The sequence below is a fragment of the Lathamus discolor genome, chromosome 16 (assembly GCF_037157495.1).
Source record: "Lathamus discolor isolate bLatDis1 chromosome 16, bLatDis1.hap1, whole genome shotgun sequence".
NCBI lineage: Eukaryota > Metazoa > Chordata > Aves > Psittaciformes > Psittacidae > Lathamus > Lathamus discolor.
Window position 1 is genome coordinate 4891073 of NC_088899.1, and position 19716 is coordinate 4910788.

The 19716-nt window shown below is 46.8% G+C and overlaps 1 protein-coding gene across 2 annotated transcripts; it reads left to right on the forward strand.

Annotated features, from left to right (window-relative positions):
- Nucleotides 1-571: 571 nt before the first annotated feature.
- On the forward strand, nt 572-14930 carry ENO1 (enolase 1). Of its 2 annotated transcripts, none has more exons than XM_065696215.1 (12): nt 572-676; nt 4781-4874; nt 6191-6286; nt 8851-8909; nt 9784-9853; nt 10035-10168; nt 10324-10546; nt 12059-12256; nt 12492-12693; nt 13065-13173; nt 13883-13941; nt 14462-14930. In XM_065696215.1, exons 2-12 carry the CDS (start codon nt 4790-4792, stop codon nt 14529-14531), a joined length of 1305 nt encoding a protein of 434 aa, XP_065552287.1. In that variant the 5' UTR covers nt 572-676; nt 4781-4789; the 3' UTR covers nt 14532-14930. The 2 variants fall into 2 exon arrangements, with proteins under 2 accessions (XP_065552287.1, XP_065552288.1); XM_065696216.1 differs by lacking the exon at nt 572-676 and adding an exon at nt 3425-3521.
- Nucleotides 14931-19716: the final 4786 nt, after the last annotated feature.

The window sequence follows — 19716 nt, forward strand, 5'->3', positions numbered from 1 at the left end:
ACTGCTCCTACACCCGCCTCACACAGACGCCTTGCTGGACCTGGCATTCCAGCAACACAGCTTCCACTTTTAATGGCAATAAACACACTGCGGGCCCCCCTCCCCTCACACGCGTATGTGTGTGTGTGTGGGGTCTGTTCCCCCGGTGCCGTGCCCAGTCAACGTCCCCATGTGCCCAATGTCCCCCCGCACAGAGGACACGGCTCACCCTACGTGCGGCACCCGGTGGACACCGCCGGTGACCGGGCTTGCTCACGGCCATGCCATAGACGAGGCCGAACCCCGCACGCCGGAACCCCCCCACCCGCCATCTTCTCCCCCAGCGCGCGTGCGCCGTGAGAGGGGGGGGGGTAGAAGATGGCCCCGCCCCCTCCGTGCTGGGATTTTCCACGAGGAGAACGGCGGAACCGAGCGGGCCGCCGCGGCACGTAGCGCACGCACCCGAGCCCGCCTCTGGCGCGAGGAGCAGGTAGCCAATAGAAGAGCGGAGAAAGGCAGCGCTGGCCAATGGAAGAGCGGCGAGGGGTTGAGCCGACCAATGGAGGGCTGGAGGAGGGGCGGGAGATGTGCGCGGGGTGGGTATAGCCTGGCGGCCGCGCAGCCCCTCGACCCCAGTGTGAGGTGAGGCGCGGAGGGGAGCGGTCGGTGCTGTGGTGGTGGGGCTGCTGGGCCGGAGGTGAGTGTGCCGGCGGGGGCAGGCTCTTGCGGCCTCGTGGCTGTGCGGGCATCAGCGGCCCGGTCCCTCCGCAGTTAACCGCGGGGCGAGGGGTCCTGCGCGGCCGCGGTTTCCCGTCCTCGGGCTCCGGAGCCGCGACCGCCGCATTGAGATGGGGCCGCGCGGGCTCTGCCTGTGAACCCGGTCGGGCTGTGAGGGAGCGAGGGCCGCTGCGTGTGCTGCCAGCAACACGGCACTGTAGCAGCATCACGTGGGGGAGGCCTAGGCCGGCCTAAACCCTCTCAGCAAGGACAGAGGGGTTAAAGCCTCCTGGGGTATATGGTGGGTCAGAGCTTCTCAAAAGCAGTGCTTAACTCTTATCTCTTAATCACTAACAAGTGCTTTCGGATTGCGTGTCGTGATTTGGACTTTCCCCTCTTTAGTTGCAGTGGATGTCCTTCAGCTTCACATCTCAAATATTTTAACGTTTGATGTCAGCATTCAGATGGATTCTCTATCCCTGGAAATGTTCAAAGCAGGTTGGATGGGGTTTGAAGCCACCTGGTCTAGTGGAAAAGTGTCCCTGCCCATGGTAGAGTGGTTGGAACTGGATGATGTTTGAAAGGTCCCCTCCAGCCCAAAGCGTTCTGTGAAATCTGTGTGCCTTAGGCCTCCCAATGGCTTTGATTAAGTGCTGGTTATCTCAGGGCAGCACTTGTAGGGAGTTGCACATGGCTACTTAGTGTGGGTCTCTGGATATTACGGTGTGGAAAATACCTCTTCACCGGTTTGCCTCGTGCGCGGCTACCAGAGAGGCTCTTGGGTCTCTAGGTCCGTTAGATGCCTGCTGAGTCACAGGGCAGGGCTGTGACTTTCTCAGTCTGCCCGGAAGTAGTGAAGTTTGTCATCCAAATCCACAGACTGAGGCAATGCGGGTTCAGGCCTCCATCTTAAATAACAAAGTAGTTCAACGTGTCTGTGCCTTACTTCCTGCCAGGCATTACTTAAAATACACTGCATCATGTTGCAGATCATGGAGGTGAATCACTACCATGTGCAATGAAAAGGAGTAGGGTTGGAAGGTGGCCTGGTTGGTCCATGCTTGTCCAAGTACTTATAAGTTGGAGTAGTCTGCATTTTTGTTAGAATACTGTATTCCTGTAGAGAACACAAGTTCAGCTATAGAGTAAGTGGTTATATCACAGAATTTATTACAGAATCATTAGGGTTGGAAGGGACCTCTGGAAAATCATCTGTTCCAGCCCCCTTGCCAATTTTTGGACTTAATAGTGAGGCTTGTACTCAGAACTGGCAGTGGTCTGTAGCTGGGCCTTGAAGTAGGTAACAGTGTGTGCTCCTGTGGAGGCCAGGAAAGCTAGTGTGTGTGTGTGGTTCCTCTGTGAAGGGAGACACTGACCTTGCCAGCAGATCACAGTGCAAAACAAGGTTTAAGGCAATGTGTGCATTAAGTATCACTCTGGTATTTGCATGTTTGGCTAGCCCCTTCACTTAGTACAAAGGTCTGGAGTGCTACTGATGAGGTTTCTTGTGTTTTTTTAGCATTTCCACAGCTAGATCTGTGTTAACCCTTACTTTCTAGATTTGACTGAATTGATTGAGGCAGAATATGTAACATTCGGCTTCTGATGAGCTAAACAGCATGAGATTTTTACCCAGGAATAGCTTGGGGGGAAAGCTGTTTCTTGAACATGTGAGGGGGTTGGGAAGATAAGCCAAAGGAAGAGGGGGGAAAAAAAAGGTGTGAGGAATTTGTGAAACACTGCAGTGCTGTGAAATGCCTCCTCCTAAGGAAAAGGGAGGGACTGCTGGAGAGGTCACTTGTCAAGGGTGCTTGAGTAATGTCGGACCTGGCAGACATTACCAGTGAAAGCTCTTACAGGGAGTAATTCCTGAAGTGCCACCTTTGTGAAGGTCAATAGACAGTTCTTGAATTGCTTACTTACTGTGAGCTGGCTGGCTGTTCAAAGAATCAGACACCTAATGGTTTGTTGCAAAGCCGTGGTTCTGAAAATGAAAGTAAGGCATAGCAGGTGCCAGCCTAATCAGCTCCAAAAACGCTTTTCAGATAAATGGGGATTCTTCCTATTAGCCACTGTTCAGTGCATGTGCAGAGAGATGAGTGTTAGTATGGACAGGCCTGATAACTGGAGAGTTGCAGGGATTTATTTTGAGCTTGATATTTACTGATTCAAGTTTCATACTGGCAGCACGAAGGCAAGCTTGAACTGAGTTGTGTTGCTGCTTACTTACATTAGTCATATCGTCTGTCAGTGCGTGGGCTTTGCTGTGGAGCAGGCAGTGAGTCTCTCAAAAACTGTCTTATACAACGTGCTGCTTAGAGGCAAGGCAGCTGGAAATGGCACTTCAAAGCCATGGTGACAAACCAAATGGTGACCCATGTTTTTAACATGGGGTGTGGGTTTTTCAGTGGAGGAAGTATAAGTGTATTAAGGTAACCCCCACACATGCACGCTCAGGACAAGCAGTACTGTTTCCAAGGTCCAGTTTTTTTAACTTTGCTCTAACTGCAGAGAGATGCATGACCATTTCTGTAAACAGGGTTACCACCCACAGTGGCTTGCCAAAGAGCCAGCTTCCAGATAGTTCTGCTTCTGAGTCTGAGCTTTCTTCTCTGCAGATGAGCTGGGTTTGGTGCCAATCGGTGGCTTGCAGGCTTGTGTATGACTTGGTTTTTAAAATGTTGTTGGGCTTACATAAGGAGTTCCTTATTGCCTTTTTTTCTTTAAGGAAAAGTGTATAGATAAATGAGAAGGGGGTGAAAAGTATTCAAAGGAAGAGAAATCGCCACAGAGGAAGAGCTATTCCTGTAAATACCCCAGATAAGGTATAACTATTAATGCAAGTTCTTAATTAGAGCCGTGGCTGGCTGTTTCTATATTGGGATAGGTTACATTTGGCTCTGAACAGCTGCTGTGCATACTAAGCACTGTTGCACTTTAGCCTTTTATCAAAAAGAATTCTATCTGGTAGCAGAGATTTCCTGTATTGGGATTGCTTAGCTGCTCTTACACGTTAAGGTGACATTCCTTTAGGTATCTCTAGAAACAAGGCTTCTGGTTTTAGATTGTTCTTCCTACCTAAGTTAAAATTTCTGCCTTCTCAACAAATGACTCAACTCTTGCTAAGTATTACAGGTTTTCCCAGTTGAAGTAGTCTAAAGTGATGTTTTTGAACTGGTCTTGTGACTGCAGGTGCTAATACAGGGTATAAACGATGTTAAGCCAATGCTAGCAGCCATGCTGAGGGCAGTGCAAGGCTTGAGATCTCCTGTGGGTGGGGGTTCTGTGTTGCTGGCACCCTTTGGCTGTATGGGAGAGGGACCAGGCAGCAGGTCTTGTGAGGGAGAGCTGGGTGGGCCTGGCTGTACCTGTAGCTGGTTCAAGCTGCCAGAGGCCACACAGAACCAGCCTCTCAGGAGCACCAGCAGCCAGGGTGCGGGAGCAGGGAGTGGAGTCTGTTGGGAGCAACATCAGCAGGTTCCATGGCAGTTCTGATGGGTGATTTGGCTGCTGCTTGCTCTGCTGAGGCTTAGGCTGCAGCCTGTTGCCCCAACTCAGCTGGTGGCTGTGCCAGCCTCCCCAGAAGCTTGAGGTCTGCAGGGAATTTGAAGATAACGTCTTTCAAAAGAATTACCATTTTATTAGTGGGTTCTTTTTAAGAACTGTATGGAGACAGTTGCCTGCTGAAAGAACATGGTGTCTACCCACTGCAACTGCAAGGCTGTGGTTGAAACCCAAAGGGAAGCCATACAGCTTACCTATGATGATGTCTCCATCCAAACAGTCCTCCCAGGAACTGGAATAGTTGCCCAGGCCTTGGGTTGATGGTATCTGGATTTAGTTTGGATATAAGGAAGATGGTTTTTTTTTTTATGATGAGGGTGATGAGACACTGGAAGAGATTTGCCCAGAGAAGTGGTGAATACCCCATCATTGGAAGTGTTGTGTCAGGTTGGATGGTACTTTGAGCATCTTCAAGTGAAAGATGTTCAACACCCCTGTGGCAGGGTGTATGAACTAGATGATTTTTGAAGGTTCCTTCCCACCCAAACTATTTGTGTTTAATGCTAACTTTTGTTTTCAGGTGTTAAAGATGTCTGTTCTCAAGATCCATGCCCGTGAAATCTTTGACTCCCGTGGGAATCCCACTGTTGAGGTAGACCTCTATACCAACAAAGGTGAGTCATTGCAGATGTTTGTTTCTTCTGTTTATCTGGCAGAACTGAAGAGGCAATTAAAAGCATTACAAGCAGTCCTGTTAAAACAGTGGAATTGTGCTTGCTATTTCTTCCATACGTATAACCTGTTGCTGAGCTTGCAGTGGAACTTGCAGAAAAAGCCTGTACCTTGCTTTACTGGCATGAATTTGCTGAACTCCAGATACTGGCCTGGACAACAAAGTGTTTCTTGCTGTGCCACTTCTTACAGTGCAAGTGTTAATCCAAAACTGCCTTTCTCCCCTTGTCCTGAGCAAAAACTGGGATAGCACTTCCAAACGTGGAGTTAAAAGGCCTTTGTGTCTGTAAGCAGCTGCTAATGGCCAGGTCTTAGTTTTCAATGCTCCCTAAACTCTGACTGCACTTGACATTTAATTCTTGATTTGTCTAGCAGTCACTTTGTGTACTGAAACACTCTTCTGCTGCAGAATTTAATCTTGGGTAATGGTTTCTTCTCTGTGTGAGTGCTCAGGCATGACTAAACATCTTGTCTAATTGGGTTTTCACATCTAACATCTTATATTTTTAATTATTGCAGGACTTTCCCTTGGTTTGCTAGTTGTGCATCCCACATCCGATAGGATCTGACAAAGGCATTGTGCAAACACATACCAGTGTGGTTTGGTGGAATGAGCAAACACAATAGCTGTAATACATGAACTAAATAGCTGATCTTTCTGCCTCAAAAGATTAATGCAGTCATTTAATGAGATTGACCCTACTAAGCTCTTTGCTGTAGTGGGATAAGGGAGAGACTGGAGGCTGAAGCTGGCATCTTGAACCACAGGCAGAACAGCGGACTGATTTGCTCAAAGTTCAGCATCCTTGGCTGGAGAGATGGGGTGTCTGGGTGGCTGTACTGTTGTTGGAAGAGCTCAGAGGTCATATTAACAATATAGGCCTCGTAATTGTCCCTTTTATGCCATACCTTAGAAGAATTCAAGAGCTTGCCTGCCAGACTGGGCTCAAAGGAGGATTCAGTAATAAAACCATGTTTTTGGAAGGGAAATAGGTGTCTTTCCAAACTTACACATTTGAAATAAACAGTGGAGAATGAGTCAACTTGCTGTTGATCAGTGAGTGAGGCACTATTGAGTTGGTGCTGTAAAGAACCAAAGGTTCTCAGGATGGATGTTAAGTGGGCAGAGATGCTGTTCAGAGATGACCTCCTCCATCTCCAGTGGTGGCAGTGTGTGTTAGGTTGGGATGGTGTTAGGGTGGAGAATATTTCGTGGGTTTGAGCATGCTAAGACAGTTCTTTTTCCTGTTGGAAACAGGTCTGTTCAGAGCTGCTGTTCCCAGTGGTGCCTCAACTGGAATCTATGAAGCTCTGGAGCTTCGTGACAATGACAAGACACGCTACCTGGGGAAAGGTAAACCTGAATTTTGGTACCCAGCTTGGCCTGTTACAATGGCTGTGTTACTGCATATGTTTATGCCAGATTGGAGCAGAGGTCACATGGGCTCCCTCACTGCTGTCCATGTTCTGTACAAGGCATGGCAATTAAGCAAATGCTATGGAGATTAACAGTAAGATGCTAGCAATGCATACCACATGTAGGTTGTGTGGCTGGGGCCTAGGTAAAGCACAGGCTGCTGCGTTTCCCAAGGTACCCTGTAGAGAGTGACTGCCTCCAGCATATATAATGATGGAGATAAGTGTACTTCTGCAGATGGGTACATGGCATGCGAGCTAGGTGATAATGTCTCTATTATGGTATGCCCAAATGGACTTTGTTATGCCACTTCTGTTGCCCTGCCTGTTGGTGCATGTCAGAGTATAGAGTGTGTTAGTAGTGTGTTGTAAGAGCGTCTGAATGAACTGCTCCAAAAGGCCTGGTGATGCTGCAGCTAGTCACAAGAACTCTTCACGGACTGAATTTTCAAAGAACTCTTAAATGTATCTGCTCTGGCACCACAGATTCCTTAGAAGCAGGTTAAATCCTGAGCCTGAGGCTTATGCCAGCTGCTGACCACAGCTAATGTGCAGCTTCACGCTGATAATCATGGAAGATACCATTGTTTCAGATTGCACAATAGCTAAAGCCACCTTATCTTTTTATCTGTTATTACAGGTAGCCATGATACTTAAGTTTGTGTTAATGGCATATTATTTTAGTTGTCTAGGGACTTACTGTGTGTCCTGAAAGGAAACTAAGCACAGCAGTCACCTGACTGGCTTGGGAGCAAGTATGGGAAAAAAGAATACCCGCATAAAGGATGGCATTACCTAATAAACACCCTAATAGTAATTCTTATGATTACTCTGAGAGCTTGGACAGTCAGGACTCCTTTTTAGCTTGCTGCTGCAAAAGCATTGGTGATACCTTCTAAGTATATAGATTAACTCTTAGCTGGGAAAGAAATTCAGTTGTCTTCAAACTTTTCTGCCAGTCAGGTGAAAGGAAGCTGCAATGTTTTGTGCCCATTCAGAAAGCCTGGTTAGAGTAGGTAACTACTGAATTGAACTTGGAGAGCATTGTCTGAGAAGATTCAGAGTTATTACTTAAACACAGAATAAACTAGATGACTGAATATCCCAAAGAGCCGAAGAGCTTATGCTGTTTACCTCAGGCACTTTTCTTTGAGAAGAGTAAATGTGTACTTACCTCAGTGTGTTAAATGTGTGAGCACTTAGACCTGTTAAATCTGATCCTACAAACAGTTCTTGATGGCACTTAACTAGACAGCAGCCTGAGCTTCCACAGCAGGCTATCACAGCTGGGAGTTTTTGTCAGCTGGGGAATAACATGAGTTACAAAAAAGGAAAATCACCAAATGAGATGAGTTGCACATAGCTGGTAGGGCTTTTGTAACAGAAATCTCCAGCCGTAGACCACTTAAAAGGCAGTTAATGTGGTTCAGGGTGCACTTAATGAGCATTCGCAGGTTCTGAAGCCGAGGTCTTTAGGGGTCTTCAAACAGTGTCCAGGGGTGCTAGTACTCCTTAGGCTGATACTGGTAGCTGGCTAATGATGGCCTCTGCTTATGGGGAAGAAGCAAGTTCATGCTGGAACTGCTGGTTTGCACAATGGTGGGTCCACATGATTAAAAGGATGGTGCTGTGTTCATGCTTTATTCTCTGCCAGAAGCTAGGGCAGATGTTTTTTATGCCTGCATACAGGTACAGTAACAGTGTCCTTCAGCATCGTATCAAGTGTAAAATGGGCTAAGCTGATGCTTCAGTGGTGTTACAGAATAGCAGATAGTGAAATGCCTGAGCTGCTGCATGCTTAAGTTCTGAGGAAAATTTTTTCTTTCCCCTTACTCGTCCATTCCATGAATGGATAGGAGCAGCCTGTCCTAAAACCTTTTACAAATGCTGTCATTTAGCCACTTGAGGTTTGAGTCTGCAGTATGATGGAAACCTAGGTGGAAAGACCAAATACAGCCTTGCTGACTGACGCACAGTTTCCTCTACCCTTTGAATCCTCTTGTTTCTAGTCTTTTGCTCAATATCAGACACTTGATGACTTAAAGGTCTGTTACCTGTTTGTGTCCTTTTCTTTCTTCCATGACTGCCTTTGTTCTTGGCTGTGGGTCTTCATCTCTTCCTTGATTGTCTTTGTCCATTTCGCTTCTGTCAGGTGTATCCAGAGCTGTTAAATATGTTAACGAGTTCCTGGGGACAGCATTATGTACACAGGTAATGGATGTGCTCTCAGTGCAACCTTGTCACTTGGATGAATTTCTCCAGGGCATGGTCTTGCAAACTAACTTTGCAGCAGGCATTCCTAGGTGATGCTTACTTCATGCAACTTCTGATTCAATCAAGATGACCTCTGGAAGTGTTCACATTTGGCTGTAAGCTGAGGTTGGATTGGGGTTTGAAGAGCATGAGATGATATCCTTGATGTTTTTTGTAACTGAGATCCCTTACTAATGCCTACATAACCAGTGTGGTTGACCAGTGTCCCAATTTACTTGTTCCTTACAGGTGTCTCAAAAGCTGTTGAGCACGTCAATAAAACAATTGCACCTGCACTGGTTAGCAAGGTAGGAGCAATGTGTTGTCTAACATCTGCTAATGCCAGTCCAGTGTGTCCTAACTGACGGGTTGTCTCTTGAGACAGTTGCAGGAGCTGTCTTGCTTAGGGGAGTTGTTAGCTGTGTATTGGAGTGCATGTGAACAAAGTGACCTTTTGGCAGCAGTTGCTTTACTTGATGACCTCATATCTAACAATGAGAACAGTCTCTAGCAGCCTAGTGTTGTAGTGTGCAGAAATACGTAAGCATCTGTGAACTTCACTGGTGTGCAGTTAAGATACTTTATGCTTAAAAGGGTGGCTGAATGGTGGGGAGGGACTGAATTTTATCCAAGCTGGCTAATGTGGAAGGGAATTTGAGGGGATCTTAATAAAGCCTGCTTTAGTGACATTGCTGTGCACTTCATGGGCACTGAGCCCTAACTAGAAAAGGGAGTGCAAAATGAAGTGATAATGCATGAAGTGATTGTATGTTCTTAGTGACAGTTCCGAACATTAAGTAGTAAGCTACAAATGGGTGTATGTTTTGAGCAAGCCGATCATCTTTGAGCTTGCATGAAAGGGGCAGGAGGCATAAACTGGAGCTTTCTCCTATCCTGTGCCAGGCAGATAGCAGTGTAAATGTCAGGAAGTCAAAGGGACATGATAGCCTTATAGCTCTGAATGTGGAGAACGAAACAAGCTTCTCATGTGTCAGCCTTAGTCTGCTGGAAGTGACCAGAAGATGCTGCTGGTTAATGATGAAAATTAGTCTTTTCAACTGTTGGTAGTTGCCCTTAAGCAAGTTTTGGTGCCTGCCAGGGAAATCAAAAAGCAGTGGGTAGGTGAGAGTTTGTGGAGCTATGTTTGGTGTCAAGCAGTGCTTTGTTTGCTTTTCTCTGCAGAATGTCAATGTTGTGGAGCAAGAAAAGATTGACAAACTGATGCTGGAAATGGATGGATCAGAGAACAAATGTAAGTAGGCTTTGTGCTGCAGTGAGGTGTGGAAAAAATAAGACTGATATATAGATTTCTGGCTTGTTAGAAGCAAGTGGTAGGGCATATCCTGTGCACTTGCATAACCAGGACTGTGGTGCTTGTATTTGAGTCTCTTTATGAAGACAATGTTTTTGTAAACAATTTCTTCCTGTTTCAGCCAAATTTGGTGCCAATGCCATCTTGGGTGTATCTCTGGCTGTATGCAAAGCTGGTGCTGCTGAGAAGGGTGTCCCCTTGTACCGTCACATTGCTGACCTGGCTGGAAATGCAGAAGTCATTCTTCCAGTTCCTGTAAGTCTCTTGCTAGGGCTACCTAGAGGCTTGATCTGAGCAGGTGCTGTGTGGGGTCTTAGATCAGGTTCTCTAGGGAATGCTGTTATCTTAAATGCTGTTGTCAATTTACCCTGAAATATTCTAACTTGCCTTTTCTTTTTGATTACTCCAAGGCTTTCAATGTGATCAATGGTGGCTCCCATGCTGGTAACAAGCTGGCTATGCAGGAGTTCATGATCCTTCCTGTGGGTGCTGACACTTTCAAGGAGGCAATGCGCATCGGTGCAGAGGTCTATCACAACCTGAAGAATGTAATCAAGGAGAAGTATGGCAAGGATGCAACCAACGTGGGTGATGAGGGTGGTTTTGCCCCCAACATCCTGGAAAATAAAGAAGGTAAAAATGAGCTAAGTGTGGGAGGAGGTGTAACTGATAGCCAGAGAATGAGGACCATGCCTATCCACTGTGAATGGAGAGCAGGATCAGTAGGTTGTAGGACTTACTGCTGTTAACTTGGTTTTGTACTGGTGTGATCCAGTGTAGTTCCACAAAGCTATTCCCTTGGACTTAAGTTAATGCAGCTTGATGGGATGGCTTTGACTTGAATGTCTCATTACTGTTTCATTCCTGTAGCAGCTTAAGGGAATCTTGCCTCTTTCCAGTTGAAAAGTGGTGTGGGAATATCTGATGCACTGCAGACTTCTCAGAAGGCAGTGTTTATGTTTAGTGAAATTTCTTCCTCCTGACAAATGAGGAAAAAAGTATGAACTGTGCCTGGTAACAGGTGGGAGTGTATGAAGACTTGCCTGGGAAGCAGAGGCATTTGCTGCTTCCACAGCCTAACAGTTCTGTTCAGAAACCTGGGGATGGAGGGAGGCAGTTTGTCTTGTGGAAAGGGAGATACCTGTTCCTGCAAAAAAATATACCAGAAGAGCTGTTTTTCTGCCTCTTTTGCAGAAATGGAGCTGCTAATAAGCTAGTAGAATACTAGAACTCTGTTATTTTAAAGCTGCTAGTTGTATTATGGAATGTAGCCTCTGAGCTGCATTGCCTTTTCTAACATGGCAGATAGTGAGCCAGCACCAAAAATCAGGGCATTTCTGAATCCCAGTCACATGCAGCTCTTGCTAGATCTGTACCCTGGCAGACATCAATGAAGATGACCTTGAAATGGCCATTACACTCCAAAGACATTGTGTTGCTGACAGCAGCTGCTTTTGCAGTTTGTACATTAACATCTTTTTTAAAAAACACCCCACAACACAGGAAAATCAAGCACACTTGATCTGAGCTTTCTATTGTATGATCCTGATCCAGCTGCTTGGCATAGAGTCAGGGGTGACTGGGAGAGTCTTCCTTGTTGTGACCAGGCTGAATTTCCTTGATTTGACTCTGCCAAACAGGGTAGCATCCAGGGTTGTATCCAGAGACCCTCTTGTACATATAATTGTACAAGTGAGTCACAATAGAGGAGAAGAGAGGGTGCCCTGTGTGGAGGCAGGCTATGTATCCCAGTATTAGGCAGGGCTTGAGTGCTTACCACTTTCATGGTCTACACCTGTTCTGGAGCTAAAAAGGTAATAAAGTGCAATCACTGCTTACTGCCCACATGCACAAAACTTGGAGGATGTAGTATCATCTAGTATTAAGCTTTCTGGGCTAAAGTACAGTCCTGCCTGAAGAGATTCTGAATCCTGTAATGGTCTCTCAAGGGTATTACAAGCTAAAACCAGTATTAAAGTGATATCTTGTTCCAGTCAGTTCAGAAGTGGGAGAGTTTTTAAGAGCCTTTTCTGCGTGGCCTTTGGGCTTTCTGTAGGGGTAATGGCTATTCTTTGCCAAGTGGAAGTACATTTGCTGATCAATGCATAGCTTTTGAGGCAAGATGTTTTATTTGTTGTGTTTCAGCTCTGGAGCTGCTGAAGACTGCTATTGGCAAGGCTGGCTACACTGATAAGGTTGTCATTGGCATGGATGTGGCTGCTTCAGAGTTCTACCGTGATGGAAAGTATGACCTGGACTTCAAATCCCCTGATGACCCCAGCAGATACATTACTCCTGACCAGCTGGCTGACCTGTACAAGGGCTTTGTCAAGAACTACCCTGGTAAGTTGTTCGTCAATAAGAAGCATGGAAGTAGTGGCAAATAGGGATTGATTGCTGAAGGTAAGAGTTAGGATCCAGCCTCTCTTGTAAGAGGGTTCAAGAGCAGAATGTTTTAGGGGTCTGAGGACTAATCATTGAGGAGGGTAGTACTTGGCTGCAGCACTCTGGAAGCACTGCTTTCAAACAACACCTCTCAGGGGAGTGTTGTCTTAAAGCTCCTTGTATCTCTTTACAGTGGTGTCCATCGAAGACCCGTTTGACCAGGATGACTGGGGAGCCTGGAAGAAATTCACTGGCAGCGTTGGCATCCAGGTGGTTGGTGATGATCTGACTGTGACCAATCCAAAGCGTATTGCCAAGGCTGTGGATGAGAAAGCCTGCAACTGCCTCCTCCTTAAGGTCAACCAGATCGGCTCTGTGACAGAGTCGCTGCAAGCGTAAGTTCACCCATCTGTGCCATGCCAGGGAGGGGTGCTCTCTAATTGAGAGAGATGAACATCTAGACCAGATCTAGCGGGCTAGAAATGTGCTGAGTGGGCATTTGTAAAGGGAGAACAGTTATTAACTATTAGAAGATACTGGCACGTAAACTTGTACCTTCACAGTCCTGAACTCATGTAGGCACATAAAAAACTTTACTGGGTCTAAGCGTGTGTAATAGCAGGTCTTTGTCACTGTGGTGTCGCATGATCCTAACCCTGACAAGTACCAAAGGGCAGTTCTATCACGGCCAAGCAGGGAATACAGCTACCACAAAGGCTGCAAGCAAATACGCATGGTGTGAGGCTTTGTGTTTTATCTCTTCTAGCTGTAAGCTTGCCCAAACCAATGGCTGGGGTGTGATGGTGAGTCACCGTTCTGGAGAAACAGAAGATACCTTCATTGCTGACCTGGTAGTTGGTCTGTGCACTGGTCAGGTTGGTATTTGTGCCTGTGTATTTTTCCTTTCTGCTTGATAAGATAATATGGTGATGGAGCCATGCTCTCAGAGCATGCTTCCATTCAAAGCTGAAATTGGCAGTGGGGAGAAATCAAAGGCAGGCAAAATTTAAGATTAAGAAGTGGATGTGTTCTAGAAAGCAAAGAACCGTATGCTAATGCTCTGCTAACATGCAGAGAACTGGGGATGGTCTAGTAAAGCAAGAAAAGCAGAATGCCTTCATGATGGCTTGCCTGCTGCAAATGGAGCAGGGCACTGAGTCTGTTCCAATAAACTGAGAATACAAAGTGACTCCTGAAGTTTGTGTATTCTGTAGACTTGTAGCTCTAGCCTGCTTTTCTCCCCCAGTACTGAGGGCTCTTTGAGGTCTCTGCTTGCTCGTGTTGTAGATTTGCTGTTCCTGTATACATGAAGTTGATTTTTGTCTGGTGGCAGTGTGACAAGGGAACATGTTATCTTGTGTAAACTCACCTTTAACCACCCATCTGAAAAATCTTAGTCAACTCCCGTGGACTTACTGGGATTTCCTGAAACAAGCTGTTAGCAAATGAACAATCTTTATTGCTCCCAAGCCCTATCCTGTCTGAGTATATGGATATTTAAAGCTTGATGCTTGAAATCAAGCCTATGATTATGCTCTCAACAGTAGTTGTGGCCTTATTCTAACTCCCTGATTTCCCTTTCAGATCAAAACTGGTGCCCCTTGCCGATCTGAACGTCTAGCCAAGTACAACCAGCTGCTGAGGTGAGACTTGGGGAGGGAGGAAAGAGTTGGGAGTGAAGCCTGACAGAGAATTGATGCTCCACTAATGCATTCAGGGCACAGCTTAGTCTTCTGCATCTTGGAAACACTGCAGCTTAAGGACATAAGCTGGTGGAGGTGCTTTTTTTGGGCAGGTGCTATGCTTGCAGAACTGAGTGTAGACTATATTATGTTGGGTGGGTAACGTCCATAACAGACATGCTACAGATAACATCGTACAAAGCATCCTGTGGTAATAGATAGGAGACATCCTTTCTGCATGATGCAGATCCCTTGAGTGAGCATGTAAAATGTTTGGGTGACGCTATGTAAGTTGGGTGATCCTGAGCCCTGCAATTAAATGTTTGTGTAACTTAACTGGCTTAGTGAGAGCTGGCTTGTGGCTCTGGGAATATCTCCTGTGTTAGGCAGTCAAGGTGATTTGGTGTAAGGCCAGCAGCTGTGCTAATGTGGGAGTTCTGCACTGTCTGCTGACACCCAGCACTCTCTTCCCTTTCATTAGAATTGAAGAGGAGCTTGGCAGCAAGGCCCGCTTTGCTGGAAGGAACTTCAGGAACCCTCGTGTCAACTAAGTGTGGATCAGTGGACCCCCGTTCCGGTTTAGAGCACTAGTTATGTACTTAGATCACAATTACCTGTGCTAGAGAAAGATAAGGAAGGGCAGCTGGAAGGAGAAAGACCAGTTTGCAGGTCCTCTTACCCCATAGACATTTCCTTCACCTAGTGTTTCCACCAACTCTGATCTGTTAATTGTAAGGCTTTTGTAGAGCAGTCCCTGGGGGTTCTGTGTATCAAATACCTGCTAGGATCATGACCCTGTGACTGGGCATGAACACTTGAATTCCTTTCTCTGCCTGTCTGATCTTCAGTGTTTGGAGCTGTGTGACTTGCAGTGCAGCAAGAGGTACCTGCAAACACAAACAGTAGTGTTTTTACATGTGATAAATAAAAGCATCAAACAACCCAACAAAGTGTGGCTTTGAGTTCCTTTGGAGGAGGCTGAGGTACAGGGCTACCTGTCTCTGTGTGGTTGTATCCTGGTCCGAAGCCTGTTCTGCAGGGAACAGGAATTCTGTCACTGTGGCTGTGGGCTGGACTTGAGTTGCTTTGGGACAAATAGGGAATTAGCCAAATCTGTGTCCCTGCTCTCAGGAGGGGGCCCTCAGGGGTATGTTTAGCCCTTTGGAAGGGAGACTGAGAATAGGTTTCTACTCAGAGTTCAATTGGGATCCTGCAGGGAAAGGGAGAAAGCTCAGTGGTCTGCCTTCATTTATCAAAGACGGGGGGTGCCCTGACAACAAGCGTTGTGATTAACCTTTATCATGGCCTGCTGCAGATACGTGCTTGTTGGTCTTGTCACAGCATAGCTGAAAAATGCAGTGATGGCCTTGGCTTTTAGGGAGAGGTTGGCACAACGTTAGCTGTGGGGAAAGTGGGTTTGCAACCTCCCATCTTGATCTCTTGCTGTGAGAAGATGCAGCCCACCAGGCTGTGAGCTGTGGCACAGTGCTGCTCCTGAACCCTCCTGCTTTGTTCAATGCACTCTACTAGAAGGTGTAACTGGAAGTTGATCTGATGCCTGCACTTTAATTTCTACCCATTTAGCGTACAGGTACTATATTTCACATGGGGGAAGAAAAGACTTGAGGGGATTCCCAGCTGTGTGAGAGCAGATGGCCACCAACACAGGGCCTGGGAGCAAATACTTGTGTTTCCCAAACCCGCTGTTGCTCAGTTGGAGCTGTGCTGGATCAGCCAGGCAGGGGCAGGACCGTGGTGGGAGAGATGGCAAAGCACATGTTTGCTCTTTGAGATGAGGAGCAAGAATTCCTTCTCCTGGGGCTTGGCAAGATAGTTTGGTGATGCTGGCACTATTGTGGCTCTGTTGCTCTGTGTAGTTGCTGTTGGAGCAGTTGTGATGTTGGTCCCTTACCAAGCAGGAAAAAGCCAATCATTGCATCCTTGAGGGAGGGGTTGTTTAAGCCTGTTCTTGTTTATAGGGTTTGGTTTGTGGGTGTGTGTTTCATAAGGGCAGATTGGCAAGGAAAAGATTAATTTCTGATTGGCTTCAGTAACTATTCTACCAGTCTCAATTCCAGGAAAAGGGATTACCTGTGTTTGGAAATGACTGATCCGTGAGGAGCACAACAGTGCCTCGCTGTGGGCCTTGTGTGTGCTGCAGCGTGGCGCTGGAAGTCGCTTTTGTCTCTCATGGTTTTAAATCGCCAAGATGGAAACAGCACGCTTAAAGCTACTGATGCTGCACCGTGTGTGTTATCATTTACCTCAAAACCTGGGTCTTGACCAATATCTTCAGTTCGAGGTTGGGAATAAAACCCCCATAGATTTGATTTCAAAAGCTGCTGTTAGGAAGTACAGAGCTATGAAATGCCAAGGGCTAAGGATGGTGTGTTACAACCAACTGGTGTAACAGTGCTGTGCCATTGAAAGACAAGGCTGTGAGACTGCTCTGTGAGGAGTGAAGATGCTTGTGAGCTGCTGGGGGATGTTAGCACTGCCTTGTACTAGCATAAGTAATAGCTGTGAAAGGGTTTAGTACAGAGGACTGCTGATGGGGACAACCTGGCTTCTGTAGTGTGTATTGATCAATATTCTCCAACTAGAAAGACTCATCTGTAATCTGTGTTTCCAAAGTACCTCATTTTACATGAAGACTGGAGGAGCTGCAGCACTGAGAATGCTAAACAACAGGGGAGAGGAGGAGTTGTGACTGTAACTGAAGCCCTGGACTGCCCTGTTTCCTGATGCAAGTAGCCCCCAGCAAAAAGCTGTGGCTTGTAGCATGGCCCACAGTCCTATTGACCTGCTCACAATGAAGGCAGGAAGAGCACTGCCCTCCTGTCACAGCAGCTGTGGGTGGTTGGATCCAGGGTTGTTTCGCAGTGTCAAAATGAGCAGGGACTGACCCAGTGGGAGCACAGGGATCAGACCTCGGCTGTAGCCTGTCCCACTCAGCAGATGGAGCCTGAAAGCAAATGCAGGCACAGCTGGGGATGGAGCGAACCTCCCTGTGAGGACAATACGCACTGCAATGAAAGCATCCCTTTGTGGGCAGTTGGCAACTGCTTCTCCTCAGGAGATTTATCTCCTCTGTCAAGCTCCTCAGAAGAGCTTTGCTATAAATACTGAGTTTACCAGCCCAAGCTCAGCATGGTGAATGCTCCCTCTTACACATACCGGTCCTTTCCTAAGGCATCAATCTCAGCTGTTTGCACTCCATGCAGGTTTGAAACCTGGTGCACTTTTCACACACAGCTGATCTCTGAATGAGACCTGTTAAATGAGTTAACTGGCTAATTACACAGAAATCCCATCAAGGGATCTTTCCTCTTCTGTCAGAGGTAAGCATGTACCATATACAGAATGGTTTAGAAGGTTGTTTAGCAGAACTGTGTTAAGAAGCGATAACATTTTCTCACCTGGTGCTCCAGAAAGCAAAGTACACATTCACAAGCCACCTTACCTGTGTTTTCACCTGGTGATTTTCCTTTCATGAGCATCAGAAAGGAAAAAGGGCTGGGACCTCAGATGGGTGGCTGCCATCAACTGACGAGCCCCTGAATGGTGGTGCAGCTGTGATGAAGTGACTGATATGAGTCGTGGCTGTGCAGCTCCGTAAACCCAGGGGAGAAGTAAGGCACTGCACTGAGCTGGGATCCTCCGCTCTGATGGATGGCTTAGTCTCAGCTCTGGCAAAAGAGCCTTCTGCTGCTTAACACCACTGCAAATGAAGCCCAGCTATTAATTCATTCTCATTCAAACCTCGTTGTCAGTGCAGGGTGAAGAAGTGACCAGGTACAATTACCACATGTGGTGTGTCTTGAAATAATTAGGATGCAAAATGGCAGGGTTAGAAGAATGATGCTTGGGCTGTGAAGTCAAAAGCTAAAGCCAAATGCTGTTGAACTGTGCTCCTTCCTACACCGTCAGTCAATCCCACAATGTCAGATGCTGTGCTCACCTGTCCCATCAAACCAGAGCTATAGAAAGCTTTCAAGTTAAATCTTAGAGAATATTTGGGCCAGATCAGCAAGGTGCTTCCAGCTGAAGAGAATTCAGGCTCTACCTAATGAGGCGAAAGCATTGAAAGGAGTTCCTTGCAAAGGAAGAAAAAAGACCAGAACAGGTGAGTACTGAAACATGGGACTGTGGTTTGTAGATAAGAATTTGAAGTGTGCTAGAGAAAAGTGAATGATTGGTAATTCTGTGTGTTTGGAGTGGGGGGGATGAGTGAATAGGGAACAAGATTTGATTGTTGAAAATCCAGACCTAAACCTGCAGTGCTGGGGAGGCGGGGAGACATGTCTGCTCCTTAATCAGGGCTTGAATCCTGCTCTATAGCTCCTCACTTTCCTGTACTGTCCCTGTGGAGCTCCTACTCAAAAGGCTGTGCTTTATAACAGTGCAAATGTAGCACACCCAGAGCCTTTACTACTGTAATAATTTGCAGGGATGGCACTCTTTGGAGCAGAAGGAGGCACCAGCTTAGCAAACACTGGCTGGGAGGCTATTCTGAAGCAGAGCAGGCAGCCTTGAAAGCGGATCTGAGGCACGAAGCAGGCAGAAGAGGTGACTGATGAGCAGAGAGGAGAGGCAGGTGGCACTTTCGGGAGCTATTCAGGTAATGGGATATATAATGGAGTGATACAAAGGGCTGAGTGGGAAAGATCTCCCACTCCCCACCGGCTCTGTCTCGAAGTCTGCAGAGGCGGCTTTTCTGCTTTGTAGCTCAGCCTGCTCTTTGTATTAATTTCCTGGTATCTTGGCTTCTATGTCTAGCACAGGCCCTGTCTCAAAGAGTTTGTTCTGGACAGAAAGGAATGTTGGCATTCCTCTGTAATCAGTGAGAAACCAAATGATTCAACATTTGTTTGTCTCACCAGATGTTAGCCCCTGCTAAGGAGTAAGCACGTCACTCATAACCTTCGCTCAGTAACTGGAGCTGGCAGCATAAGGTGGGTTTTCCACTCCTTTGGTTATTTCGAACCAGACATAGTGTCTCATCATTCATTTTCTAGCATCAAAACTGGACCCTATCTCCCAGCATCAGTGTCCAGCACAGCAGTACTGCAACCTGAGTGTGCTTTGGTGCTGTCAGATCGCCCAGTGATGAGGACAGCTTTGTCCCTTGAGTAGAGGGACCTGACGCTACATGTGCCCATAACACAGTGCCGGCTGTGATGATGACCTGGAGCACTCAGCGTTCCTGTTTGATCCTGTTCAGTTCTCTTCCCTGATTTTTGTGGCATTCAACAATGTTAGAAATGGTGTTTTTTCTTAGAACATTGATCTTAAAAAGACACAGAATTTCAATTGAACATCAGATCAGCTCTCCTCCTTGCAGGAACTGCTCAGCTCAGTGAAATCTTCAGACTTGCAGGTAGGAGATCTTCCTGCCTCTGACATGGGTAAGAGCAATCTGAATACCCGGTGGGGTGTTTTTGCCTCCTGCATGAAATCCTGGGCACAAAGAAGCCACAGTCTCGTTGCGTGCAGCCAGCGGGATCACCGGGGGGGAACCTGTTGCATGCACCCTGTGCTCTGCACACTGTGCCATGTTTCCCTGTCTCTGGAGAGGCAGAAGCTGTGGGAGTGAGCCATCCTTTGAAGGAATTCATTGACTGCAGAGCTCCATCAACACCCACTTGCTCATTCACAGCCATGAAGACTCATGTAAACAGCCTCACACGATGCTGGGGGCTTGTCTGCTGCAGCTGAAGGGAAAAGCCTCACAAC

Coding starts and splice junctions, on each gene's coding strand:
- ENO1 (XM_065696215.1), top strand. CDS start 4,790: ATGTCTGTTCTCAAGATCCATGCCCGTGAAATCTTTGACTCCCGTGGG. Junction 6,287..8,850: donor GACACGCTACCTGGGGAAAG/GTAAACCTGAAT, acceptor TGTTCCTTACAG/GTGTCTCAAAAGCTGTTGAG. Junction 13,174..13,882: donor TTGGTCTGTGCACTGGTCAG/GTTGGTATTTGT, acceptor TTTCCCTTTCAG/ATCAAAACTGGTGCCCCTTG.